We start from the raw sequence: 14166 nt of genomic DNA, 5'->3' as shown, positions 1-14166 counted from the left end.
CAGCTCTACAGTCAATTGAAATCGACCGTGGCAAGTGTCGATGGTCGCGTTTTATGTAAACACGATCGACTTACCTACTAAATAAACAGACGTTAAAGCATTATCGGAGGAAATATCGTGGCCTGTTAATTTTCTTATTAGGTTAAGCCGTATTATTACGTGACGTATACCTGTTACGTCGTGCATGACATAACGTCGGTTTGTGACACACGGTGAATGTTTCAAAGTAAGGTTATAATGTTCGAACTATAACTGGCCCTGGAGTTATTCGAATATTACAAACGAACTTCGATTATTTGAGTATTCGAATATCATTCGAGTTTCATTTTACGGATTCTTTGTTAATCGGACATGAAAGTATTTGTGTAATTTTGCTATTTAAATAATAGCGATACTAGTGATATATTTAAATTCTACATCTTATCATCAGCTGACTTGGGTCACGCATGCGAATGAACCATTACGGTGAATGACAATCGATGATTCTTAGGAGATGATCAGTTATCTCCATATATGTATTATATATACATATAATAAGTCTGTGTTGTGCATATCGTAATCTAATTTACTATTAAAATTACAAATTTACTTGTTTATTGCAATTGTAAATAGCAATTATTTTAAATTATTTGTCAACTGTTTATTAATAGATCAATTTAAAATGTTCTCATTTTTGCATCCACGTGTGGTCACAATTAAAAAGTCAGTTTACTCTAAGATATTTAAAAGACAATGTGGACAATATGTGCAAGGACAATCACCGGAACCTAGAGTTCGAGAATACTTTTATTACATTGATCACCAAGGCATGGTACAATTTCTTTTTTGATTAGATAAAAAATGTTTACCATTACAAACATGCAGAAGTATCAATGATATTTGTATTACAATTTGTTTATTTTTTGTGCTGTAGTTGTTTCTGGATGATGCTCGCATGAAAAATTTCACTTCATGTTTCAAAGGTTTGCGTTGACAATACAGAAACTCGGTTAATGTTACTATTTGTACGTCATACAAGATGTATCGTTTTAGACAAAAAATTTCTGGCATTCTTTTTCAAGCGCTTGAAAAAAAATGACACAGGACGATACACCAAATATTTTCCATATGTTTCTCTTTGTGGTCCAGAGAGGAACTTTGTGAGATGCGATGATTTGCCAATAGTATTCACAAAAATTGTTGGAAAACAAAATAGTGAAACTGGCAAAGAGGAGGATTGGTTTGGTTATGCTCATGCAGAAGAATTGCTAATGGTACATTTAGTTTAAAGATTTTCTAAACAATTATGCAGTTGCTTTGATTTCCAATAAAATATTCATTATAGGTACCATTTCATCCAGACAAATTATATATGAATATTCAGTCTGGAAGAGTATACCATCCTGCCCCAGAGAAAGTGGGAGGAATCGGTCTAGTGAGATCGAAAATTGCGATTGAGATTAGTACATTATTCAATTTTGAAAAAGGTGAAGAACATAGTCCAACACATTTTCTGTGGAAAAATAAAAGTTACTTTCTTGATACCGAATGGTGTAAGGATAAAATAATGCAGACTACCAGCTAAAAATAATTAAACTTTGCCTTTAATTAAAAAAGAAAACAAAGTACAACATATATGAAGAACTTTCATAAAATGTACATATATTTTATATAATAATAAAGATTTTATATTTTTCTCTATGTAATAAATTACGTTAAGATATAGAGGAAATATCAAAAATTCTTGCCGTGGAATCATCGGAAGTTGTCAATGCCTTTTCTCCATTTCTGAAAACATTATTTTTACTTTCTTTCTTGTTCACATTCTAATATAAATAAAAAATATTTAATAACATTAACTTACTCGGATATATATAGATCAAGAATATCTGCTGTGTGTCCTTTAAATGATCGAAGGCATTGACCATTTCTTGCATCAAAACATCTAAGGATACCATCTAATCCTGCTGAAAACAGGACATGCGTATTTCCTTTCCATAGCAATTTAGATATACCGCTTTCTTGCTCTATTTTTAGCCTGAGTACCTAAATAGTTGGAATAGAAATCAGTATGCTGAATAAGGTTGCATTCCTGAAAAAGTAGTATTACCTGTTTTAAGATATCCCAGATAAAGATTTCTCCATTGACTGTACCAGTTGCAGCTACTTGAAATGTGGGATTTTTACAAAAAGCAGCTGTTTCTACCCAATTGCTATCACTATTTCCTTTGCTGCTCTCAGCATCTTCGTCAGTATTAGCAATACTATTCCGTTTACCGTTATTCAGATCTTGCAGAACACAAATTATCTGAGAATTTTAAATGATGTTACTTCAATTCTCGCATTAAGTACAAATATTCAAATTTTAATTACCTTGCTTGTTTTAGCTGTACTGAGTATAGTCTTTCCGCTTACGTCCGATGAAATAAGTAAATTATTATCTGAATGACAATCAAGAGTAGTTATTGTAGCAGAATGACCCAGTGGAGAAGAAATGGATATCTCTTCAGACGTTTTCAAATCTATTATTCTAATCACGCCGTCTTCGTAACCTACCGCAAGACGTTTACCTGAAAAGTTACATTCAATTAAGATATAATTTCTCCAATTGTAATACAAAAACAATCTGAGAATAGAATACCATCTGGAAATACTGTGCCAGTCTCTGCTCGACATCCATACCCAAGAAAAAATTTTTCGTATTCAGTTGGTATTTTGAACATGTATATGTCTCCAACTACAGTTCCCGCAAGTAAAATACTTGAAACAGGGTGCCATTTCATCCACTGTAATACCAGGAACAATTTTTCAATGTATTGTCATTTGCAATCAAACAAAATACTGTAATTGAAACTAGAAAAGACCAACCGTCACATCACCTATGTCGTTACACCAGAAGTGGTTTTTTTCAGCTACCTCCCAAACTTGTATGCTTCCACTCATATCTCCAACAGCTATATATTTTTGATTTTGACTAAATTCTGAAAAGATGATACTATCCGACTGACGCGAACAATCGAGAATAATTTCCCCGGTTGATGTATCCCAAATATAAGCTTTATCTTCTTCACCTCCCGTAGCAGCTAATTCTCCATTTTTAGTCAACGATCCACAGAAAACACCCCCTAAAGTTTTAAAATAAAAGGAAAATCATATATTATATTAATGTATCAAAGCAATTGGAATTCTTTTTACCTTTTTTATGACCTCTAAACACGCAAATCGCGTCTTCTTGTACCAGAGGATCTTCTCCTGCTCCATCTTCATCATCCATATCCCCTGAATTATCTAGTTCTATCACTTCTTCTACTTCATCCATGCATATCATATCCTCGTCTTCCATTAGATTATCCATTTTTGGAGAAGGAGGCATATCCTTCTGGATCTCTTGCAACAGGTCTACCTTTTAAAAGGATTCTAAACATAATTGGTAGGATACACGTAAAATAAAGAAAATATTGTCAATACTTGATCATTGTGCTTGCTACATGATAAATTATTACCTTTGTCCGTATAATTGAAATAAGTCTTGCGTATCGTTTGAAAAAAATTAAAAATTCAAACACCCGTCAACAACACTTGACTCTTACGAACACCAGCTGACACCAGCTGAAGCTGATTAGGTTAGAAAATCGCATGCTACCGAAACTTAGGGAATTTTTACAACGTACAGTTGGTATCTATAGAATCAGTGGTGCTCACCCCCCCCCTTTTTTTATTCGTGGTCACTTTCTGAGTTTTATTTACAAAGGTAACAAATTGTAAGAGAGCTAGTTCATGGACGAAAGAAATCAGATTCTTTCGTCTATGAGCTTGTTGCGAACGGAGATGGACAAAACTTTAGGCTTCGAATAAATCTGAATTTCGCTGATGTGTTTGTTTTCGTTGGCTGCTCTTTACTTTGGAGCACCAAAAATTATGAACTTTTTTTTGTACCATTTAGTAATTTTTGATGCCTAGATTACGAAAATATAAGTTAAAATGTTAGGAATCCAACAGTTAAAAAGATACGCGTGTGTAAATTTGAGCATTTTTTACGTATTTAGCTGGTTAATCCGACGCCATATTGGCTTCGACCGTCTGGTGGGTAATTAGGTCGGTAATGCCATTCTGTTGTAAACAGACGATCATAGATGGCGTGAACGTTTGTTTTTGTTTTTGTTTTTATTTTTAAGATGAATGGGAACTGTAGTCCCATATTTCACCACTATGTGTTGCTTATCTTATGCCGTATAGCGTTAAAACATTTGTATTCATCAAATATCGATCGAGTATAAAAATCGAACATTTATCGATGATCAAATGCGTTCATTGTACCTCTTTCTTTTAATTCCAAAATGTTGCATTTTGATTAATTGACACGTTGTAACGAGTAAATAATGGATAACGCGTGTTCGAAAAGAAGAATACAAATCATTATGCATTAAATAATTACATATTTATTCGTAAACAAATGAAATCAGCATCAAGTTATCTCGTACCTATCACCTATACAAACAGCTGTCTCCCCCTCCGCCCCCAAATAAAAAAGAAAACGCGATAGTCAACTGTTAATGCATAAATAAAAACATTTACCGATCAAGGTATCAACAAATGAATTCCGCAATAAATACACGAAACATATTATTTCAAACCAATTGTTCAATTTTTATTTTATTTTTATTTTTTAGCAAAATATTTGTAGAGCAGTTGCGTTACAATTGTCAAGCAATCACATTTATTGTCCGGAAATTGAATAATCGGCAAATACTGTTCGCGTACTTTAGAGTTTCGAGAGTACGTCAATCGCACTTCGTGTTTCATCAGCCGTCTCATCCGAGTTCTCCCACTCGCTCGCCGAGCAATCTCCTTCTCCTTCCCTCTACCGCGGTCTGCGTACTAACCCTCCTCGTCACCTACTTCCGTCTCTTTTCGGGAGCAGACGGACCGGCAAGTTTCCAGCAGTTTCAGTCAAGCTTTCGAGTGGGGTGGACGTCTCGTCTCGTGTTTACAAAATTTCGTGCATTCGACCCACAGCGTTTCCAATGAAACGTTTAGAAAAATTCCACCGATCGATTCTGTCTACGGGAACCTCGATAAAAAAGGAACTCAGAAAATTAGATCACCGAACACTCGATTCGGCCACTCCCCTTCGAGGAAAGTTGTCAAAGGAAATTTTTATGAACGTTCGGAAGGTTGATTGACTCTCGTAAAAAAAAAAACTAACAAAGAAGGCCTCGCCCGATAAAACGAGGGATATTTATTATTGGAAAGGATGGCATCGTCGTTACTGAGAAAAGCGAACGAACACGTGATCGGACGAATCGTACGTTTCTCGATGACCAGAGGATAACAAACTCGCAAAAGGATAGTGGGAGGAAGGAAACGAGAATGTTGTGGAGGGAGTTGACAGTTTCTTAATAATCGAGCTTTAAAGCGCCTCAGTCGTCGCCGCGATAAAAGCATTAGTCGGGCCACGTGCCGCGCATTTGTCAAATTGACTTGACCACTCACGTTCCAACTATTCGAGGTAACGGAACAACCAAGAAATGTTAATTGCATTTATCGAAAGCTCAGATACAAGAACGTTAGAATTCCACATATAGAAGCAAATTTATACTCGTTATTTATATTCATCGTAAGTTAAAGTAAATTAAAGCGAAGTAACAGCCTTGTCGATACAAGACTCAGTATTAGTGGGATTTTGGAATCGTTTACGCTCGAGGGTCGTTAGATGTTGATCTCCAAACACTTAAACATCTCCGTGGGCCGTAATAAATATTTTGAAACACGCGCACCAACGCGGAGGAAACGAATCGACGATTATTCGCTTAAAGTTGTTTTGATATGAAAGCGAAACGTCTGTGATGATTGAAAAAGAGGATACGTAAACGTAACGTAACACGGTTGGATCGAAGATATAAAGTTGGATGCGACGTTCGGCGGAGAAAAGGGCGACTGTGATTTTTGTTTACGCTTTTGCATTTTAAAATGAAAGATACCATTAACGGCAACGATGAGTTTTGGGTATTCGGATACGGATCCTTGTGCTGGCACCCAGGATTCGAGTACAGAAAGAGCATGGTAGGACACGTGAAGGGATTCTCGAGGCGATTTTGGCAGGGCAACACCACTCATCGCGGCACAATCGAAAAAGTAAGCATTACCAGCGACATCTTGCAATCACCACTGTCAGTTTTTGCGGACGAAACTTTGCGCACCTTACTTTCTCTTTGTCTCCTTATTCACGGTTTTGGAGCATACGTATTTGTACACCTCAGTTGAAAATTATTGATAAACATGTTTAGTCGCTTAGCTAATATTGCATTAGGTGTAGAAATTAATTCCGTGTCTCTTCAATCGTTTATAACTCTAGTCTAAACAAATATACTTACTCATCATTTTGGTTCATTAATGTACAAACCTTCGAACTCCTTAATTTGATCTTTCTTACGATATATCTATACGCATCTACAGGGTGTCCCAAAAATGTTCGAGGTCCTTGAAAAGGGTGGTTCAGGGGGTGATTTGAAACAACTTTTTTCTTAGCGAAATTGTTGTCCGAGGCTTCGTTGAGGAGATATTAACGGACAAACACTGACCAATCAGAGCGCGCGGATACCGTTGGAGCGGCCGCGATAGCGATGGCTACGCGCTAGGTAGCCGCTTTCGTACGCGAACAAGTGACTCGACGTACATCGAAGGATATTGACGCGGCCGCTCAGCGCGTAGCCTTCGCTACCGCGGCCGCTCCAACGGTATCCGCGCGCTCTGATTGGTCGGTTTTTTTTTCATTAATATCTACTTAACGAAACCCCATTCGACATTTTTGCAAAGGAAAAAGTTGTTTCAAATCACCTCCCGAACCACCCCTTTCAAGGATCTCCAACATTTTTGGGACACCCTGTATATACCCTGTGTTACAGAATATTTGTAATTATAAGAGAAAAATAACCAATATTTATTTCGTTTTCTCGTAAACATTTACATGTTCGAGTAACAAATGAGGAAAGTTTTATTCGAATAATAAGTAATTGATAAAAGAATAACTTTTGGGATAACCTAATAGATAGAAGTCTCGATAACGTGCGAGACTCGCTGTCTGCAGGAAATGCTCACCCGATATAATCACTCGATAAAAGATCGAGAATCCGAATGCACAGAAAACTTTACTGGACTAAACAAATAAAATATTTCGCAGTACGTAGAATACTAAACGCGGGACTAATGCGCGCCATGTACAATTTTAAAACTTTTACCACGTGTCAGAAGACACAACAACGTAAAAGTACATGCGTAAGTAGTCGCGTTTGATCTTCGAATTATTTCCTGTTGGATGGCTGTGTAGCTTGTCGAGCGTGGTGCGTCCCGAGATATTCTATTTCTACGCTTTATTTCCTTGGTCATGAACTCGCCACGTGAATGCTTTTACAAAAATTTGGCTGACATCCACGCCAGGTTACAAGGACACGTTTTTGGAAAATGTTCAACAGAGGAAACAAGACAAACACGTCAGCAAACTTCGGATTTATTCCAAGTCTAGACTTTTGCCCATCTCTGTTGAGAAGCAGTGCATTAGCCCACACCGTTTCGAATATAATTCACGCATACGCGTGTGCCTGTAACTTCATAAGTAGTTGCGGATGTTTCTATTAAGAATGATAAAAGTTAGATAAAGTTTCACGTAATTACTTCGCCGTTCTAATTTCTCCAATCGATTCGACGTCGTTGCAACAATGAGAATCATTCGCGTGCCTGAAACGTGACGCGTTCGCGAAAACTGTTTCTTTTGTCTGAACCTCTCCCTGCTTCTCACGGCTATCGATTCGACGATTTCTTTCTTTACGATTTACGTTAAACGAGTTCGCGATCCCGTGTCTTACGGTTCACTCTAATTCCCTCTGTGCCGCGCATGCGATTTAAATGACTATGATTTCTCTTGGTTTCCGATTACGAGTATTGCATCTCGATCAACGTGAAACCAGTTGCAACTTGTAGAAACCGATACCGTTCGACAGCACAATTGCGCCCTCCGCGTGATTGTGTTACGCGTTTACGTCACACTGCCGGTACAAACTCCTATTCATTGTTTTCTATATTCCTGCTCAAACGCTGTCGGCTTATCTTTATTCGACGCTCGTCTGTTCTTTCTGTTGCAGCCCGGACGCGTGGCCACGTTGGTGGAAGAAAAAGAGGTAATTACTAACGAGATCGACCGTTCTTTCAACTCGCTAAAGTCCACTTTACACGAATCATGCTTCCTTGCGTGAACACTTTGCGATTATTTCTGCGCAATATTCCTTGTGCGTTCTGGCCACAAATATCTACACTATCTCCATGTCTTTCTTCGATATAATTTATTAGAAAACCAATAGTCGCAAACCACTAGTCTGTCATGTTTAGTTTAGAAGTTATATTTATTAGAGTTATCATTAAACTTTGATAATATCACATTTATTTGATAGAACGATAAGTTTCACTGTGCGTAATTTTTCGCAACAGTTTTCCCAACGCATATTTACGGAAGATCTACTTATCGAACATACGTGTAGTTACAAAAACTAACGTTATCTTATCCATGTTCGTTAGTTTATTTTCCAATATGTAAATTGCAACGGAACCGATGGCTTTGTTAACAGGGTATCGTTCACGGACGGGCGTTTCAAGTTCACAGTAACGCGGCACTGCCATATTTAAAAAACCGCGAGTGCAAACTTGGGGGGTACATCACCACGTCGTCAACGTTCTACAGCCGTGACGGGTACAAGAAAATATCCGTAATCATCTTCATCGCCACCTGTAGAAACGAACACTGGCTGGGGGAGGCGCCGCTAAACAGCATTGCCGCCCAAATTTTCGAGTGCTCGGGTCCAAGTGGACACAACGTCGAGTATCTTTTACGGTGTGTTCACGTAAAATCTTTACGCCACGCGTTACAAACGCAAAATCGGGCTCCCAAAAGTCCAATTCATCATGATTTCAGAAAGAAATCATTTTTAAACCTGCAGTCAACCCTTTTGATGGTAAAATGTCTATGGTGGAATAGTACCTAGTGTTGACGTTAGATGACACCACCAATTTATTTGTTTGTTTGTTTATTAAATTAAAGCGCGTACATTCGTAGAAGTACTTCGCACTACAATGTGCTGCTCTCTTTTTATATTGTCTCTTCTAAACGTTTTACATAAATGCTTCTTAGTCTCTGTTCTTACTGGCTGATTTTATAATTATTATCCTTCTTATAACTAACCGCAATAAGACCACCAATTTATGTTCACAGGCATTATAGTATTCGCATCCATAAGAATAAAGTACTTTAAAATGTTTTTCAAAGACAGGACTAAGACATGGTTTCAAGATAAAACCAAGAATTACGATATAGATTTGTCAATGTCGTATGGCAGAGCATAACGTCAATCATGTGTTCCGATAGCGCCTAATAACAAATGTTTATAGGCACAAATTATGTTCGAAGTTCAGCCTTCCGTTTATTTATATTTACTTTGAGTCGCCTGCCATATCAACACACCGATCAAACATCCTACTCAGCACTTCCAACTTCTCCACTGTTGCCAAGGCCCAGTTTTAGCCTCTCTCTACCTACTACAATAGATTATGTATACATAGGACTAATATATTTGAAGTACTCGAGTCAATAGCCACGATTAAGAGTCTAAGACGGGACTAAACACATTACATTGCAGTATATTGTTACAGTATTTACATAGTCCGTTTAATTACATTCACTAACAAAGTTATAGATATACTACAAACATTCAACCATCAAGAGGATCTAATAGAATTTTTTGTATTCTCAGGAAAGTGACATTCCTTTTCTCTCTCCCATAGCTTCGATGTTCGGTGAATGAAACGTTAAGAAATCGGTAGATAAAGAAGATTGTACGTCATTGTAATTTCATACGTTGATTACAGATTAGCGGAATTTATGCATCGTTATTTACCAGAGGCTCACGACGAACATCTGTTTACTTTGGAGTTGCTGGTGCGCTCGCGGATAAAGGAGGAAAATATGTGTGTGAGGTTGCTGATGGGTGACCGAGATTTCAACATAGACCTCGATGACGATGAGTTTGACGTAAGCGACGAGGACTTTGATGACGACAATGATGCCAACGATCCCAGAGAGAACACGTTCCAGTTCAACTTACGAGTACCTGACAAGACTTTACGCTGCCTTAAAATATAACGCGGGCACGTTTCGTTAATACTTATCGAATACTTAGATATAAGGTAGAAACAATTGCGCAAAGTTTAACGAGATAATGGCAGCATACAGTCGATGGAAAAGAATATAGGAAATATTTTGTATTATCTTTCGTTGATATTTATGTCGAAGAGTGTTTATTGCCTGAAAACAACGAACTGACTAGTAGGAAGAGAAAACTTGGTTTTCAGACGTGTTATCTATCGTAAAGATTATGTTTTAAGAATAGAGAAACATTTCGGCAGCTAAGTGTTGACTGAATTAAATATATCGTTACACGTGCCGCTTTTATTTTCGGACGTGCTGGATACTGCTCGTGGTGGCGATCGACTAAAGCAGAATCGTGCCTTAATATTAATTTATGGAAAGTAATAGCACAAACGGTCGTTCCTACTATTATTTTCTTTTCTTTTTAGCTATAAGGTGACGTAGGATATAAAATTTTATACATCGACCCGCGAGAAATCAATGTATGAAAGCGAAGCTGTATGAATACGATGCCGTGTACGTGACTGTATTAAACCAATTTTATCGAATTTCAAGTATTTGCAATTCCAAAAAATATTGATACATGTAACCATATATTGTTGTTAGCACCATGGTTTCAGATGGACCACAAATTAAATACTTTCTTTGTTATAAACAGTTTTTATTTAAAGAAAATGATCAGATACCTTAGGCTAATAGAAGTTTCTGTTTGCCGATCTCGCGAGAAATTTATTGAATTTACAGCGCTCTCTACGTTTGAAGGTGGTGATTCTGGGAAGCTTGTTCAATTGAACCACCGAGTCGGTAAGCTTAAAGAACTACACAAAAAATATGATCATGTAATAATTGATACAAAATTATAATTTGTTGTTTTTAACCTCTTGAAGATATTGCAATATATATGTGTACGTTTACTTTTATATTAAAATTACCATTACTTACGATCACAATACCTTTTAGAAGTAAAACATATAGTTGAAAACTCAACTGTGTCATTGTTGTTTTCCTACATATTTTACAGGTTGTACCAACTTACATTCTATACCCCACAGATACAGTTTGATATGTACTTCACCATGGATTACATTATACAGGTAAAGAAGCTAATTAAATTACTCGTTTCAATACTTATCGCTAGTAGCGCTGCAGCCTTATTCTGTTCTGAATCGCTATATCTACATAATTAATGTAATATGTACTCGCAAAACTGTCTGTTATGTAATCCAACATCTAATTGTCGATCTGCACACTAATAATTGACTGATATCAAGTTTTTTAAATAAATAAAAATACCGAAAAATGTAGCGCCATCTCTCGGCGAAGCACCCAAGTTTGTCGTGAAATAGTTTCCACTTTGCGCCGCTAGAGTTCCGAGCTAGTCGCTTTCGAATCGAGCGCCTCGCTTGTTTCGAGCAAAGAGTATTAGACTAATCCTTTTGATCTAAGATCTAATACTCTTTGGTTTCGAGTATTCGGCTCGGCTCGAAAATCGAGTCTCATTGTCAGCTCGGCTCGGTTCGCGGTAGCTCGAATATTCGAGCTTTCCAACAGATAGATATCGTAACGTCGAAGGGCGTATAAAACTGTATATGTATAGTATGTATACGCATTGCTGATAAATTTCTATTTTTACTATGTCTACGCATGCCTGGATAATTACGCTAAATAATGACAACTTTATCGACCAGTAGCCTATTAATCAGCTTTTTTCCATGACAACTAATATTTTGTTATCTATTCCGAGGTAGTATTGTATGCTCCCATCATTATATGAATTATGAAGTATTATATAAATATTAATTTAAGAACGATTTTAATAGATAAACTACTGTTACATAATACTAATGCTATGAAAATAACAAAATATTATTAAGTTTAATTATATGTCCAACAGCTATCGGTACAGAGTTAACAAAGTTCACGATTGCATACATTCCTGTAACTAGTGTCATATAATCTGCCTATGACTACTGTAGTCATTATATATATTTCAGGATGGTGTAACGCGTTCACCGATTCGCCATTTTCATGAATGAACCCACTCCCGTTTTATATCAACAGGCGTCCCTTACTACACAGACCGAAACATCGATCTATTCCTTCGGGATGTCCCCCTCTCTCGGATTCCCACATTTTCCACTTCGCAACGCCGTCTCTACGTTTCGAAACGCCCAGTTCCAACACAAGTCCTTACAAAATTCTTTGCTATCCAACTTCCATTATTCTGCTATAACACACACACACACACACACAGAGACAAATATATCACAATCGCAAATTTCATCTTTATACCACAGAGCTAAAACACGTTGAGTTCAAATTCTTTCAATTTAGATTAAATATATTAAGCGACGTAACAAATGTATTTTCCGTTACTATTTAAATTATTGAATTTTCAATTTTTGTTTTTGTTCAAATCGTTGTGTCTTTCAACTGTATAGCAGAGATTTTTCAATCGATAAGCTGTCAGAAGTAAATGATTATTTAAAACGTTGCGTCGTTAATGCACAAATTATTAACAAATTGTGGAGACGGAAAAGGTGTATTACGATAAGTTAAACAGATTCTCCGTTGAACAGCTGTCTATTGTTCTTTACAGGGTGTCCCAAAAATGTTGTAACACCTTGAAAGGGATGGTTCGGGAGGTGATTTGAAACAACTTTTTCCTTAGCAAAAATGTCGGATGGGGTTTCGTTAAGGAGATATTAAGAGAAAACCCTGACCAATCAGAGCGCGAGTACACCGTTGGAGCGGCCGTGGTAGCGAAGGGTACGCGCTAGGCGGCCGCGTCAATGTCCTTCGATGCGCGTCGAGTTACTTGTTTGCGTACGAGCGCTGCCGCTTAGCTCGTAGCCTTCGCTACCGCGGCCGCTCCAACGGTATACGCGCGCTCTGATTGGTCGAGGTTTTCTCTTAATATCTCCTTAACGAAGCCTCGGACAACATTTTCGCTAAGGAAAAAGTTGTTTCAAATCACCTCCCGAACCTTTCAAGGTGTTACAACATTTTTCGAACACCCTGTATTTTGATCCAGGGGCCCGGTGTTCGTGTGGTACGTTCCTGGATTGAACCGCCGTCGGTCCACCCACGGGCGATTTCCTCGCCAACGCGTGCACCCCACCTCTTGCTAAATCCATGAAGCACGGGGATTCGTCGTTTCCAGAATCAACGAGTGACGTCAATGGGGACCAACCTTCAGGACGTCGAGCACGTCGAATTATATTATTTCACAGAACTCTTCCGTAATTACAAGTGGCAAGGTCCTTCCGTTCGGTGGTATCCTCCGTGGAATAATCAACTCTCCTAGATGCGACGGTCAACTGCTTGCAGATCATGTTTTTCTTCTTTGTGGTTAACAAGGTTCAGTCTCTTTTATTTATTTTTTTTTTATTTTTTTTTAAGTTATACAAGGCTAAGTGAAATAACACGAATATAAACAATGACGATATTCGCAGTCTCAAACGTCTCGATTCTTTATTTTAGAGTCACAGTTGGCAGGTATAAACACGTTGCAAATGTACCGAAGAGTAGTGTAGAAACATTAATTCTTGTGTATTTATCGTTTAATAATTAAATTCGATTCTAATATTTACTAGTTACAAAAAACAACAAAATACTTACATTAAAATTTACTATAAATTCATTTTACTCGTATATATATATTTGTATACGCACTAATTTCTATATATTAAATTTTAGAATATTTGGTCGTAATATTTATAGATTCACAGAGGACGACTCTAAACGACTCTAGATACTCGACGCATAAATAAATAACAGCTTGGGCCGTGTTTTCTCGCCGGGGTCAGTTTCTCAAGTTCGTGGAACAAGTATCCCACGTCGGTCGCAGGGTGTGGCTCTTAATTTTCTCGATACTCGGCCAGAAATTAGCAACGATCGCGTGCCTCTGTTCCCCTGACCTTTGCTCGCTCTAAAACGAAACACAATGCGGAAACGGTTCGGTTGCGTTTCGTATTTTGCATAGTCCGTCTTTA

General features: G+C 37.5%; 3 protein-coding genes across 6 annotated transcripts; 2 read left to right on the top strand and 1 right to left on the bottom strand.

Moving 5' to 3' along the window:
• The first annotated feature begins 3 nt into the window (after positions 1 to 3).
• Positions 4 to 1704, top strand: LOC128877848 (UPF0598 protein CG30010). Of its 3 annotated transcripts, none has more exons than XM_054125446.1 (5): positions 4 to 226; positions 651 to 806; positions 914 to 962; positions 1033 to 1253; positions 1325 to 1704. In XM_054125446.1, exons 2-5 carry the CDS (start codon positions 744 to 746, stop codon positions 1562 to 1564), a joined length of 573 nt encoding a protein of 190 aa, XP_053981421.1. In that variant the 5' UTR covers positions 4 to 226; positions 651 to 743; the 3' UTR covers positions 1565 to 1704. The 3 variants fall into 3 exon arrangements, with proteins under 3 accessions (XP_053981421.1, XP_053981419.1, XP_053981420.1); XM_054125444.1 differs by having other exon boundaries at positions 651 to 811; XM_054125445.1 differs by having other exon boundaries at positions 4 to 806.
• LOC128877845 (angio-associated migratory cell protein) lies at positions 1566 to 3640 on the bottom strand. 2 transcript variants are annotated; one of them, XM_054125440.1, is made up of 8 exons: positions 3483 to 3640; positions 3175 to 3396; positions 2848 to 3104; positions 2621 to 2765; positions 2353 to 2549; positions 2090 to 2287; positions 1844 to 2025; positions 1566 to 1767 (listed from the first exon to the last, which is right to left on the bottom strand). In XM_054125440.1, the coding sequence occupies exons 2-8, from the start codon at positions 3350 to 3352 to the stop codon at positions 1695 to 1697; spliced, it is 1230 nt and encodes a 409-aa protein (XP_053981415.1). In that variant the 5' UTR covers positions 3353 to 3396; positions 3483 to 3640; the 3' UTR covers positions 1566 to 1694. The 2 variants fall into 2 exon arrangements, with proteins under 2 accessions (XP_053981415.1, XP_053981417.1); XM_054125442.1 differs by having other exon boundaries at positions 3175 to 3382; positions 3483 to 3602.
• Positions 3641 to 4908: 1268 nt separating this feature from the next.
• Positions 4909 to 10826, top strand: LOC128877847 (putative glutathione-specific gamma-glutamylcyclotransferase 2). Its single transcript, XM_054125443.1, has 4 exons — positions 4909 to 6114; positions 8118 to 8153; positions 8598 to 8860; positions 9892 to 10826. Exons 1-4 carry the CDS (start codon positions 5950 to 5952, stop codon positions 10163 to 10165), a joined length of 738 nt encoding a protein of 245 aa, XP_053981418.1. The 5' UTR covers positions 4909 to 5949; the 3' UTR covers positions 10166 to 10826.
• Positions 10827 to 14166: the final 3340 nt, after the last annotated feature.

The sequence above is a fragment of the Hylaeus volcanicus genome, chromosome 6 (assembly GCF_026283585.1).
Source record: "Hylaeus volcanicus isolate JK05 chromosome 6, UHH_iyHylVolc1.0_haploid, whole genome shotgun sequence".
Taxonomy (NCBI): domain Eukaryota; kingdom Metazoa; phylum Arthropoda; class Insecta; order Hymenoptera; family Colletidae; genus Hylaeus; species Hylaeus volcanicus.
Note: the sequence above shows the minus strand (reverse complement) of the source record. Positions and strands in the feature narration are given on the sequence as shown.

What these genes read in the sequence shown, in the direction of transcription:
- LOC128877848 (XM_054125444.1), top strand. An exon ending in ACATTGATCACCAAGGCATG is followed by an intron (nt 812 to 913) that starts GTACAATTTCTT and finishes TTTGTGCTGTAG; the next exon opens with TTGTTTCTGGATGATGCTCG. An exon ending in TTTCACTTCATGTTTCAAAG is followed by an intron (nt 963 to 1,032) that starts GTTTGCGTTGAC and finishes GTATCGTTTTAG; the next exon opens with ACAAAAAATTTCTGGCATTC.
- LOC128877845 (XM_054125440.1), bottom strand. Translation starts at nt 3,352, where the DNA reads ATGCCTCCTTCTCCAAAAATGGATAATCTAATGGAAGACGAGGATATG. An exon ending in TGGCACAGTATTTCCAGATG is followed by an intron (nt 2,550 to 2,620) that starts GTATTCTATTCT and finishes GTAACTTTTCAG; the next exon opens with GTAAACGTCTTGCGGTAGGT. An exon ending in GTACAGCTAAAACAAGCAAG is followed by an intron (nt 2,288 to 2,352) that starts GTAATTAAAATT and finishes TAAAATTCTCAG; the next exon opens with ATAATTTGTGTTCTGCAAGA.
- LOC128877847 (XM_054125443.1), top strand. Translation starts at nt 5,950, where the DNA reads ATGAAAGATACCATTAACGGCAACGATGAGTTTTGGGTATTCGGATAC. An exon ending in CGTTGGTGGAAGAAAAAGAG is followed by an intron (nt 8,154 to 8,597) that starts GTAATTACTAAC and finishes CTTTGTTAACAG; the next exon opens with GGTATCGTTCACGGACGGGC. An exon ending in AACGTCGAGTATCTTTTACG is followed by an intron (nt 8,861 to 9,891) that starts GTGTGTTCACGT and finishes CGTTGATTACAG; the next exon opens with ATTAGCGGAATTTATGCATC.